Source organism: Corythoichthys intestinalis, chromosome 9 (assembly GCF_030265065.1).
Source record: "Corythoichthys intestinalis isolate RoL2023-P3 chromosome 9, ASM3026506v1, whole genome shotgun sequence".
Taxonomy (NCBI): domain Eukaryota; kingdom Metazoa; phylum Chordata; class Actinopteri; order Syngnathiformes; family Syngnathidae; genus Corythoichthys; species Corythoichthys intestinalis.
The window spans coordinates 58,871,900-58,884,461 of record NC_080403.1 but is presented as its reverse complement, the minus strand read 5'-3'; the positions used below and the strand labels follow the sequence as shown (position 1 = coordinate 58,884,461).

The 12,562-nt window shown below is 39.3% G+C and overlaps 1 protein-coding gene across 1 annotated transcript in view; it reads right to left on the bottom strand.

Moving 5' to 3' along the window:
- Positions 1–4,468: 4,468 nt before the first annotated feature.
- srgap2 (SLIT-ROBO Rho GTPase activating protein 2) overlaps positions 4,469–12,562 on the bottom strand; it is a 140,984-nt gene continuing 132,890 nt past the window's right edge. Inside the window, exons 23-24 of the mRNA XM_057846492.1 lie at positions 5,846–12,356; positions 4,469–5,588 (exon numbers count right to left, since the gene is read on the bottom strand). Coding sequence (XP_057702475.1) covers positions 11,829–12,356 — 528 coding nt within the window. The 3' untranslated portion in view covers positions 4,469–5,588; positions 5,846–11,828. The remainder of the gene's footprint in view (positions 5,589–5,845; positions 12,357–12,562) is intronic.

The following is a 12,562-nucleotide window of genomic DNA, read 5'->3' as shown; positions in this document are numbered from 1 at the left end:
TAGTTTGTACTATCTTCTGGCCGAGTTCACCACCACAAAAAATACGTGATCTTGCTTTTCTTGGTTTATTCCTTGTCACACCGATTCTTGTTGTGCAGCCGCAGGGAACAAACAACACGTTGGTCAAAAAGTACTTTTCCGGCATTTTTTAATGAACAACTATAACAGTCCAATGACGCCCTCTATTGGTTCAACATTGTCACGTGCTTAATTATTCAGTACGCCATAGTTCTTTGATAATGTTAAAACTATTGTATTAGTATGTACATTATGTTTTGTTGAATTGTACCTTGTGGGGAGGGGGGGGGGGGATGGAAAAAAAAACATGCCTTATATGTATCTGAATGAATACATTGAACAATTTTTTTTTTTTTTTCTTACAATAAGCACCACCTCTACTTTGGGGGGTCGCCATTAATAGCGAAAAATGAGGAATCATTGTATATATATATATATATATATATATATATATATAATATATACACACACACACATACACAGTATACGAGTTGCTGTGTCCGGCCGCTTGGGACTCTCTGTGAACTCTGAACTATGCCGGAACGCGCACAGCTGTTAAGTATCTGTCACGTGACTGTGACGTGGCCGGTAACGCGCTCAGCCAAATGTACACACAAGTTCCGTGGGTTAATTACGTCATACAATATAGGGTCACCACAATGTGTGTATGTATATGTATATATATATATATATATATATATATATATATATATATATATACATACTGTATATATATTATATACGTTAGGGCTGTCAAACGATAAAATTTTTTTAATGGAGTTAATCACAGCTTAAAAATGAATTAATCGTAATTAATCGCAATTCAAACCATCTCTAAAATGTGCCATATTTTTCTGTAAATTATTGTTGGAATGGAAAGATAAGACACAAGACGGATATATACATTCAACATACTGTACATAGGTACTGTATTTGTTTATTATAACAATAAATCAACAAGATGGGATTAACATTATTAACATTCGGTTAAAGCGATCCATGGTTAGAAAGACTTGTAGTTCTTAAAAGATAAATGTTAGTACAAGTTATAGAAATTTTGTATTAAAACCCCTCTTAATGTTTTCGTTTTAATAAAATTGGTAAAATATTCAAACAAAATATAAACTAGTAGCTTGTCATTGTTGATGTCAATAATAATTATGGTGCTGAACCCCATAAAATCAGTCGCACCCAAGCACCAGCAGAGGGCAGCAAAACACCAAAAAAAACACAAGTAACAAGTGGAAATGACACTTTGCTGTCATTTTCATCTGTTTGAGCGGGGCATGTGCGTTAAATGCGTAAAATAGTTTAACATGATTAATTAAAAAAAAAAATTAATTAATGCCCATTAACGCGATAATTTTGACAGCCCTAATATATATACTGGACTGTCTCAGGAAATTAGAATATTGTGTATTCTAATTTTATGAGACAGTCCTGTGTATATATATATATATATATATATATATATATATATATATATATATATATATATATATATATATATATATATATATACATAATGGTTGGCTGTGAAACTCTCTTGTGGCAAGCGAGTTTCACAGAGAACCATAACTTTATTTGCTCGAACGTAAGCCCAGTATCTGCCATTCTTACTCCAAAATCAAATCTGAAATAGAAAAAAAAAATGAAACACAGGGAGGCCAAAATCAAGAGGTGCAGGATCCTTGTTCCGGCAGGATCTGTCACAAATATACCCCTGATTATATATATTTATGTATCTACCTGTATTATACATAAATTAGGGCTGTCAAACGATTAAAATTTTTAATCGAGTTAATCACAGCTTAAAAACTAATTAATCGTAATTAATCGCAATTATTCGCAATTCAAACCATCTCTAAAATATGCCATATTTTTCTGTAAATTATTGTTGGAATGAAAAGATATGACAGATATATACATTCAAGATACTGTACATAAGTACTGTATTTGTTTATTATAACAATAAATCCACAAGACGGCATTAACGTTAACATTCTTTCGTGAAAGGGATCCACGGATAGAAAGACTTGTAATTCTTAAAAGATAAATGTGAGTACAAGTTATAGTAATTTTGATAGTTTGTATATTGTGACTAAATATTGCCATCTAGTGTATTAGTTGAGCTAAACTTAATGTTTGAATATTTTGCATAGCTATTTTGATTGGCAATGCCAGATCTCTTTGCATTGAGCGCTTTTCTTTTTGTGAACATTATTTTATTTTTGAGAGATAGGAATATTATTTTTGTTGTGCTTTCACTAAATGATACTGTAGCGACTTAAATGTTCTTAACTGCCCAAATGCATGATGGGAATTTGAGCAACCATGAGTCACAGTGGTTGCTGCAAATGGTATATCTTCTCTGCGTTGAGTACAATACATGGTGTTAAGAAGAAGATCATCCCCAATTATTCTTCCCCATGTCGCTTGCCACAATAGTTATAACAGTTTTGGAAGAGATGCCACCGATTATTCCATTAAATAGCGCGGCTCCAATAAATGCCTGCGTTACCAATTCGCCCTTCTTGGTAATTGGCGGTGCTATGGACCGGCGATTCATGTTGGCTCATTGTCGTCGATCGGCTCGGTTCGTCCGATTTCCTCCTGAGGAAGACGGCGGGGTACATATAAACACCGAGAGGCGTTGGATGGCTTTTTGTGGGTACTTTTATTAACAAAACAAAAGCATGTGGGGGACGCAGCACTTGAGCCTGCGCTAACTGCACACTTTCTCTACTCTCTCGCTTGACCACTTTCTTCCTCACTGCTCAATCTGACAATGCCAGTCACATTGAAAATAACAGTGGCCCCCTTGGCGGGTGCCGGTAACACCTGCGTCCACTCCACTTGCTTGTCTCTGCCCTTAGCTCTCAACATACTTCAAACGGCGCCATTGTAGTCTGTTCGCGGCAATGCTTGAGTGGGTCGTTCCGCACATGCGTTAAATATTTTAAGGTGATTAATTAAAAAAGTGAATTGCCACCCGTTAACACGTTAATTTTGACAGCCCTAAATATATACTGTATAGATACGAGTGCCCTATCAATGGTGAATAGCTACCGTGTAGATCAGACATGTCCAAAGTCCGGCCCGTGGGCCAAATGCGGCCCGTGGTCAAATTTAATCCGGCCCCCAGCCTCTGTCATAAAAATAACGTCTGGTCCGCACACAGACTTAATAAATTGGTCAGCAGTACTGCTACCAGCACATGAAGTAGCTTACACACTAAATGCTGCTCCTCATTTACCCACTAAAAGGCAGCAGCACTCTAAGCAACAGTACCCCGTGTGACCCGTTATTCCCAATTGTCTAAAATGGCGAGAATCAACAATAAAAAAGTTGACTGTGACGGCCGACGCTCAAAGGATAGGTAGAAATTGGACGATTACTTCACTAAAATACGCAACAACTGTGTCTGCCTCATTTGCAAAGAGACATTCGCTGTTTTTAAAGAGTTCAATGTGAGGCGATATTACCAAATAAGTCACGTTGACATGTAAGACAAGATTACAGGGAAGGTACGTAGCGAGAAATTGAAGCTAGTTTAATTTTACAGCAGCAGTATTTCACAAGAGCCCGACAGTCGAAAGAGAATGCCACAAAGGCTAGTTGCAAGATTGTTAAAATTTTTAATGAAAAAAAAATACCGTATTGGCCCGAATATGAGACAGTGTTTTTTTTGCATTGAAATAAGACTGAAAAAGAGGGGGTCATCTTATATTAGCGGTCTAGACATTATACCCATTCATGACGCTAGATGGCGCCAGATATCATTGAAGCGATGTTCTGTCATGATAGATCTCCGCTACTCAAGTTTAACCAGTTTGCATTATTTTATTGCAATGTTTTTCCTTATTCAGATTTGTTTCAAGACTACAGTTACAGTTAGACTTCACTTTGATGGTTAATGCAGTTATTGCTATTTTGTTGTTTTATCACAGTAGATTGGTTTATTTACATTTCAAAAACCAGAAGCCATTCATTTACGAATGTGATTGCGCTTAAGTTTACATATTTAAATGTTCAGATATTAAGATTTGAATGAAGCAAAATAACATGCTTTTTCTCTCAAATATATTGTTATAATCATTTATTTCAGATGTACTGTAATTATTTTCTGTATAATAATTTGGTGTTCAAAAAGTCTTTTTTCAAACTTGTGTCTTGTAAAAGAGGGGGTCGTCTTATAATCAGGGCTGTCTTATATTCGGGCCAATACGGTAATAAAGCAAATGTGACACACAGAATGGCTTGCTAAAATTTGCTTAAATATATTTTTCTACGTAAAGGACGTCAGCCAAGGTCGGCCCCTCACATTTTTACCACACCAAATCTGGCCCCCTTTGCAAAAAGTTTGGACACCCCTGGTGTAGATATTTACATTCCCTTTTCTCTCCATTTTTTTTAGCTGTCAGCTTGGCAGAAAGAAGACAAGTCAAAATTCATGGCAAGCAATGTTTATTTAAAAAAAAAAAAAAAACTACGACAAGAACTACACATGGAATTATATAAGGCCTATTGGATTAAACCACTATTGATATTACTGTACAATATTGTACCAAAAAGAAGAGTGTACCTCTGCAATGTACAACATTGTATATACAAAGTACATCTGAACACAGGATTCTCCAGTAATACAAAGACTTTAAATAAATTTGACATTATAGTCTCTCTTTTTTTTTTAGTCGTTTCCAAACGGACACAAATGCATATTTGACAAATCTGAGAAGTCACCCGCACAGTTAGTTCATACACACAAAGCCGACTTTGCTCAAGTGCAAGATGATTGATTTGAGATCAAACGCACATCAATGTTTGCGTGGAAGTCCCTCCAGTTGTTGTGACGAGGTAAGAGCAACAAAATGCACAGTCAATGTGAAGCACTGTCTGATATGGGGTGTCGTATTTCACCCAAAACTCATATCCTTGATTTAGAGAAGAAATTTCAACATTAAATGGAGCTGCTCGTTCTTCTTTGGCCACCTTTGTGGTTTGACTAAAGTTTTTAAAGCATTATTGCAAAAACCTGTTCGAGAAAAAGACACGGGCAATGCTTTGTCATAGATTCATCCGTCCAGTGACGCTCACATATCGGCACACAGAGGTGGATAGTCGCCAAAATTTTGACTCGAGAGTGGTGTTACTTTAAAACAATGTGACTCAAGTCATCCCAAAAAATGTACTCAAGTAGGTGAAAAAAAATACTCAAGTCATGAGTAACATTGTGTTACTGCTAACAGTGTGATATATATATTTTTTCTCAGCGCACCATAATCTGTGACTATATGTAAATTGGTCGACTGATATGGCCAATATTTTGGTCAACCGATATATCGGCCAGACTTTTTCCAAGATTTTTTTATATTGCTAATAGTTACATTTATATTGTTATATTATCTAAAGGTCTACTGATATAATGGTCCGATATAGACTTTTTTTTTAATCAATGCCAAAGGCTCGACCGATATATCGGTCAACCTATAGATCGACCCGATATATTGGTCGACCGATATGGCCAATATATCGACTCACCGATATATCAACCCAATATATTGGTTGACCTATATGGCCGATATATCGACCCACCGATATATCGGGCTGATATATCAACCTGATTTATTGGTCGACCTACGTGGCTGGTATTCCGACCCGATATATCGGGCCGACCCATATGGCCGATATATTGATCCACCGATATATCGGGTTGACCGATATGGCCAATATATCGACCCACCAATATATCGGGCCAATATAGTGATCGACCTGATATATTGGTCAACCGACATGGCCGATATATCGACCTGATACATTGGTCGACCTATATGGCCAATATTTAAACCTGATATGTTGGTTGACCGATATGGGCGATATATTGACCCACCGATATATCGGGCCGATATATCAACCCGGTTTATTGGTCGAACTACATGGCCAATATTCCGACCTGACATATCGGGCTGACCCATATGGCCGATATATCGACCCGAAATATTGGGACCGATATATCGACCCGATATATTGGTCGACCGATATATTGGTCAACCGATATATCGGGTCGATATAAGGACTTTTTCCAAGTTCTTTTTTATATTGTCAATCGTTTTTGTTTTTATATATACCAAAGGTCCACTGATATATCGCTTCGATATATGGACATTTTTTATTAATGCCAAAGGTTTAACCGATATATCAGTCAACAAATATATTGGCCTGTCCTAGCGAACTACGGGCAGTAGACAGGATACAACCTAAATCGGTTGCCAGCCAATCGCAGGGCACAAGGACACTAACATTTTGGAGTGTTTAATGCATGTTTGTTTGTTTTTTGGTGGGTGGGATGTGGGAGGAAACCAAAGTACCCACTTTAAAAAGCCACGCAGGCACAGGGAGAACATGTAAACTCCACACAAAGGTCGCAGCCAGGGATTGAACCCATGATTTCATAACTGCGAGGTGGACGTGCTCACCACTCGTACACTGACTACAACAATAAAACAGTCTAGTGGAGAAAAAAACCTTTCCTACCATGAAATAAAAACGATCATATCTCTGGTTTTCCGTGGTGCCAGATAAAAACTTGAAATTGAGTTCCGTTGACTCTTGTCAAATACTGCAGTTTCATTGTTTCAACGCTGTAATGGAGCCACGTGATTAAACACGCCGGTGTCGTTGTAGGACGTCCGACTGCAACCTCGTGTGTGGTCATGTGACTGAACGTAATGTCTAATTGGTGAAACTGGTTGAGCCAAACATGGCAAAAATCAAGACAAATGTAAGGGGCAGTTTACATGGCGACTCTGCGACACAAAGACGCAATGACTGAATAGCGGACTCGCCTCGCGTGCATATGGTGTCGGCGAAGATAAAAAATTCTGAATCCTGCCTCCAAAGTGGAAGAATCCGATTGCCGGGGATTGAGGTGGGCTCCCGCGGCGCGCGACCGCGACGTTGACGTCAGCACTCGTACACGTCACATTGGGCGTGTGCAGTGGTGCTACTAAACATTAAAAACAGCAAATATGGCGGAATGTCGGCTTTAATTTACTGTTTTAATAATATTTTTAAATTAAATATGTTGAACGTTTCAATTTTTGTGCCTTTTTGAACAAAAAAAAAATGCCATTGCTTCGAGTGGGCGGGCATATTTTTTTCCCGGGCTGAGGGAGCTTGGTGGGGTCAAAGTGCATTATTCTCTGTCGCCCTGTAAATCTGCACTGCCCCCTAGGGCCTGGCATGAATACTACGTCGTTTTCATGCGGAATTGAGACATTGTTCAAATGGAGACGCAAATGCAAATTTGAAATTTTTCGTATTCTCGGAGGGTCAACATGTAAACGGCCCCTAAAATGTAGAATAAAGAGGAAACAATTGTAGTGGAGCCCGGAATAAGAGTAGCGTTTCGTCTTCAAAATTCTGTTCAAGTTAAAATTCTGGCGTGCATAGTAAAACTACATTTTACTCCAAAAGTCAATGTAACAGTGCATTACTACCCACCTCTGCATGCACACAACCATACGCATCCACATTTGACCATAATAGTAACAGTGAAAAAGGGTGGTGAAGAAGTCCTTGGATGAGGTGCTTGGTTGTGACCCTCAGCAGCATGCTTCCAGTTACCCTAATGATTAATAAACATACATAAACACCATTAGATTTTTTTTTTTTACTGCAAAATGTGAAGTATAGTTACACGAGCAAGCTGTCATTTTTCTCTGTTATTGTAGATACATAAAAGTATGCTGTCCAATAGCCACAGCACGCAACCTGAACGGTGTTTAGCTGCCACGAAACACGTCTGTGGGGAATGTGTGTGTGTGTGTGTGTACAGTCCAACATTACAAAAGAAAAAAAAATGCTGGCTTTCAGTGGTCCCCTACACATAGAAGAGCTGCAGGAGAAAAGCAGCATAATGCCTCAAACATCTTATTGCTCTGTTTAGGGGTGAGGAACCTTCTCTCATAGCCACATTTCATCCATGGATTAATACTAGAAAAAGTAGTTTGGTGAGAAATGGCCATGCTATCTTTGCTTTGCTTTGGTGGTCACTTCCTGTTGATTTGGGAGTATTTCAGAGTGTTTCTGGTTGATAACAGGTTTATATTGGGTCACTTAGTGTAAGAAATGTTGATTGTAACTCATATTTTTTGTTGTCGTAAAGCACTTTGAGGACCTTTTGGGTTTTTGTAAAGAGCTATATAAATAAATTTGATTTATTTCAGTTTGTTTTTCCCAGGGGTTTCTTTTTCTTCAGGCTCCCCACCCCTAATTTAGAATTTATTTTGGCTACATTTTATTGGATCCATTTCCTAAACAGTATTGAGAATTAAAAAAAAAAACAAGACAAGAGGAAGAGCCATAGCTCTCAATCACTCGCAGTGATATTTGGCCCATACATCTCCAGTTTTCCAAGTGTGAAGCAGCAAGACAGCGTGTTTCATTTCTTGAGATTTTCAAACTCGTCACAGTCTCCTGTTAGCAATCAAACCATCCCATGTGATCATGGCAGGGTCGAATCAAGGGCAGGGGGCAGTCTTCCTGTCTCATGTAAATCTGTGAGTGATTTTGGCCCGCCCCCTAGAAATAGCAAGTGTAATTGGCAAGAATGTCTGACCTGTTCCCTTGTGAAAAAAAGGTTGCCTGTAATGCGACCGTGTGGTACTCTAAAGTGGATCGTGATATCTTAATGCAGGGGTGTCCAACTCATTTTGTTTAACGGATAGTTTGTTTTTGGCCAATTTGGAAGATAAACATTCACAGCCAGTTCTTCCAGTTTAAATCAATAGCGTACCGCACGAATGCTATTTTTAGACCGTGACGTTGCCATCGTAACGCGGAAGTGGGTCATTATAGACACGCCCTCTCATACAATCCATATTATGTCTGCTTGTTTTCTCCGGTAAGCTTTCAAAAACGGACATGCCGATCACAAGAGGTGGGATTCTTTGGGCACCTAACGATTCGATTACGATTCAGAGGCTACGATTCGATTATAAATCGAATATTGATGACCCCCCGCTATTAGCTGCTTTTAATGTTTTGTACATTAGTTACAAAAATTGTTAAAAAAAAAACCTCGCAGGCTTAAAAGACTATTTCAGTATCAAGTTAACAGTTAAACACAATAAATAATATAGTCAAATCCCCATTCTGTATCAGCAGCTTTAAACTATTCGATTAATTTAATGTTGTGAATCAACCGTTAAAGTTGTTAAAATTGCTCCCGTTATTCCATAATTTCCCTTTTGTCTACTTTCACCATGTGAAACTTTTAAAACTATTTTAAATAGGGTTGTTCCGATCACGTTTTTTTTGCTCCTGATCCGATCCCGATCGTTTTAGTTTGAGTATCTGCCGATCCCGATATTCCCCGATCCGATTGCTTTTTTTTTGCTCTCGATTCAATTCCAATCATTCCTGATAATTTTTCCCGATCATATACATTTTGGCAATGCATTAAGGAAAAAATGAATAAAACTCGGACGAATATATACATTCAACATACAGTACATAAGTACTGTATTTGTTTATTATGACAATAAATCCTCAAGATGGCATTTACATTATTAACATTCTTTCTGTGAGAGGGATCCACGGATAGAAAGACTTGTAATTCTTAAAGGATAAATGTGACTTTGTGACTAAATATTGCCATCTAGTGTATTCGTTGAGCTTTCAGTAAATGATACTGCAGCCATTTAACTTCTGCCCAAATGCATGATGGGAAGTGCAACCATGACTGTGCGTAGGGGCACCAATTGATATCTTCTCTGCGTTGGGGAAGAACATAGGGTGTTAAGAAAATGAACAACTACTACCTTTCTTCCCCACTTTGCCTCCCACGTTATTTTTAATTGCTGCGAGAGGTATTGTAAGGCCTTAACCACATAAAAAATAGCGCCAAAGGCTGTCCAAATTCCCTCTACTCATTATGCGCTGCCCTATAGCGCTGTCTATAGGTAAAACAGCGTCTTTATAGATTGAACGTAACAATTCGTGAGTGGGTCGTGCAGCGCATGCGTTACTTACGTAACGTGATTAATTAAAAAAAATGAATTACCGCAGTTAACGTAATAAATTTGTTAGCCTTACTTTAACCTAAAACTACTCTGGATGAGTGTAAGACATTTTGTCTGTAACGTTAAATTAAATATATATATATATATATATTTAAAAAAGGCATGTCCGATATTTTTTCGCCAATTCCGATACTTTGAAAATTATGTGATCGGGATGCCGAATCTTTAATTTTAAAGATAGATTCAAGTCAATATTTTACCGATTTAGGAGTGTTTTAGATAAAAAGTTAATTAGATTGCTTGGAAGGTTCGCTATAACAGCCTTGCAGGGAAGTCTACTGCCTTAAGATGGCGGCCGTTTACTAACGCCAACATCTAGCTTTCTGTAAAAAACTAAAACAAAACAAAACTTGGGAGGAAAAAATGTGAAGAATTAATCAACTTGCGTGGACTTTTAACGGCAGCTCGGTGAATCCATTCATATTTCATATGCAGTAAACATTTTGTTAGGGGCCATGGTCCTACAGAGGACAAAGAGGTAAGCCATTTTGATATTTTGACTTATTTTTAATCGTGGCGTTTTGCTGTGCTGCTTCTGTCTGACAATGAATGACCTGGTGAGGGAAAAAAAAAAAAAAACCCCGCAGACATTAAAGTTAGCCAAGTGTTAGTAGTGTGCACACTCGATCACAAATCTACAGTTTTGTGGTGTCATTGTCAAAAATAAAAGCAAGTGATTTTGTTTGTACAGTATGAATAAGCTACAAAGTAGTGATGTGTCGAACGATGAACGATGAGAGCCAGCACCCTCCCCAGAGAGCCGGCTCGGTCATTTTCCCTTCTGTCTGTATAGGAAAGGACGACACACGAACGCGCTTTGTAGGCCTTCAAGATGAGCAGAAAACGTAATAACATTTGGAGACATTTTAATTGGTTAAAGTCACATGACAATCGGGCAGAATGCCGTGCCTGCAAACTTAACCCCTTATAGCCTTATGTATCACATTTGATACACTTAGAATTTCATTAATTTCAGACTTTTTTGTTTTTGTTTTTTGTTTTTAATGGAGGATGCAAGTCAACACATGCATCTGCAGGTTCCCATGAGAAAAAAAAATCTGGATTTAGCGAAAAGACTGGACAAATAATTACTGATAGAAGGAGCCGGATCAGCCCGTCCAAGTTGAAGTATTTAGTTTTCTTGAATGCAAATTTAAAATAAAGCAAGGAGTAGCTTATGTTTGTTAAAATAATGCAAGGAGTAGCTTTTATTTGTTTTGTTCGCTGCTTCTGTTGCAGTTACTACTCACTATTTTTGTTATGATGCAGCATGTTTGAGTGTTTTTGGTTGAAGTTTGATTTTGTTGCTTGTTTATTGTTGGGAGCCTTTTTAATGTTCAATAAAATAAGTAAAAAACCCTTTTCTTTGCTTGATAATTGTTGCTATTTGCAGTCAGTAGAGTGCAATATTTAGTCATTTATCAAAATATATGCTAAATTTGTCATAAATATTTAAAGCTAAAGTTAAAAGAGCCGTTTGAGAGCCGATCCAAATGAACCGGATCACCGAAAAGAGCTGAAAATCCCATCACTACTACAAAGTGCCCGTCGGGCAGAACGACACCGGACCGGATCCCCTATCGGACCGTACAGTGGACACCCCTGCCTTAATGCTACAGTGTGTAATGGGCTAGTATATGACAAACTAAGTGCTTCCGGCGCCAGTCGCTTTAAGCATCGGGATCAGATTTTAACGGGTCTTGCCGGGCTAGGAGTGAGAAGGCGCTAAGCCGGGCAGGATTTGTCATGAGACTGTGACGAAGGAGGCGGAGGAGGCGCGTGAGGCAAGGAGGGCGTGGGGGGCGCGGCGGATGTCGGGGACCCCGTGGCCGGACTGCCGCTCCCTCCGCCGCTCTTGGGGAACACCACCGGCTTGGGCCTGGTCGCCGGGGGACGCGGCTCTCGGAAGGAAGGGACCGACGAGGAGAGCGAGGAAGAGGACAGGGAAGGCGACGCGGCGGAAGGAAGGGGGCTCCTGGGCTGGCTTTTGCCCGCCCGGAAGGAAGAGGGCACGTCGCTGGCCGAAGAGGCGCTGCGCTGAAGCGGGTGGGCGTGCGGGGAGCTTCCCTCGCCGTCCCGTAACAGGCGGGAGTGGAGCGGGCTGGATGGTTCCGAAGCTCCTCCTCCGCCGCCGCTCACGCCTTTCAACTGCTCCAGCGTGTCGAGCACCACGTCCGGGGTGTGCTTGGACGTGCTCTGTCGCTCCAACTCTCTCAGCTCATTCAGAGCGCAGCTCATTGCCGCCTCGATGTCCTGCGACACAAAATGGAAAGAAACATTACATTTCCTTGATTAAATTAATAAAGTAGGTCAATGATGCACTTCAAAGAAGATCATGGATAACTGGGATGAGGAACCTTCTCTGATAGCCACATTGTTATCTTATTTCGCATGTGCATGGTCGATTTGAATATTTGGACTATACTAGAAAATGTGACTTCTGGAAAATTGCAATGGTA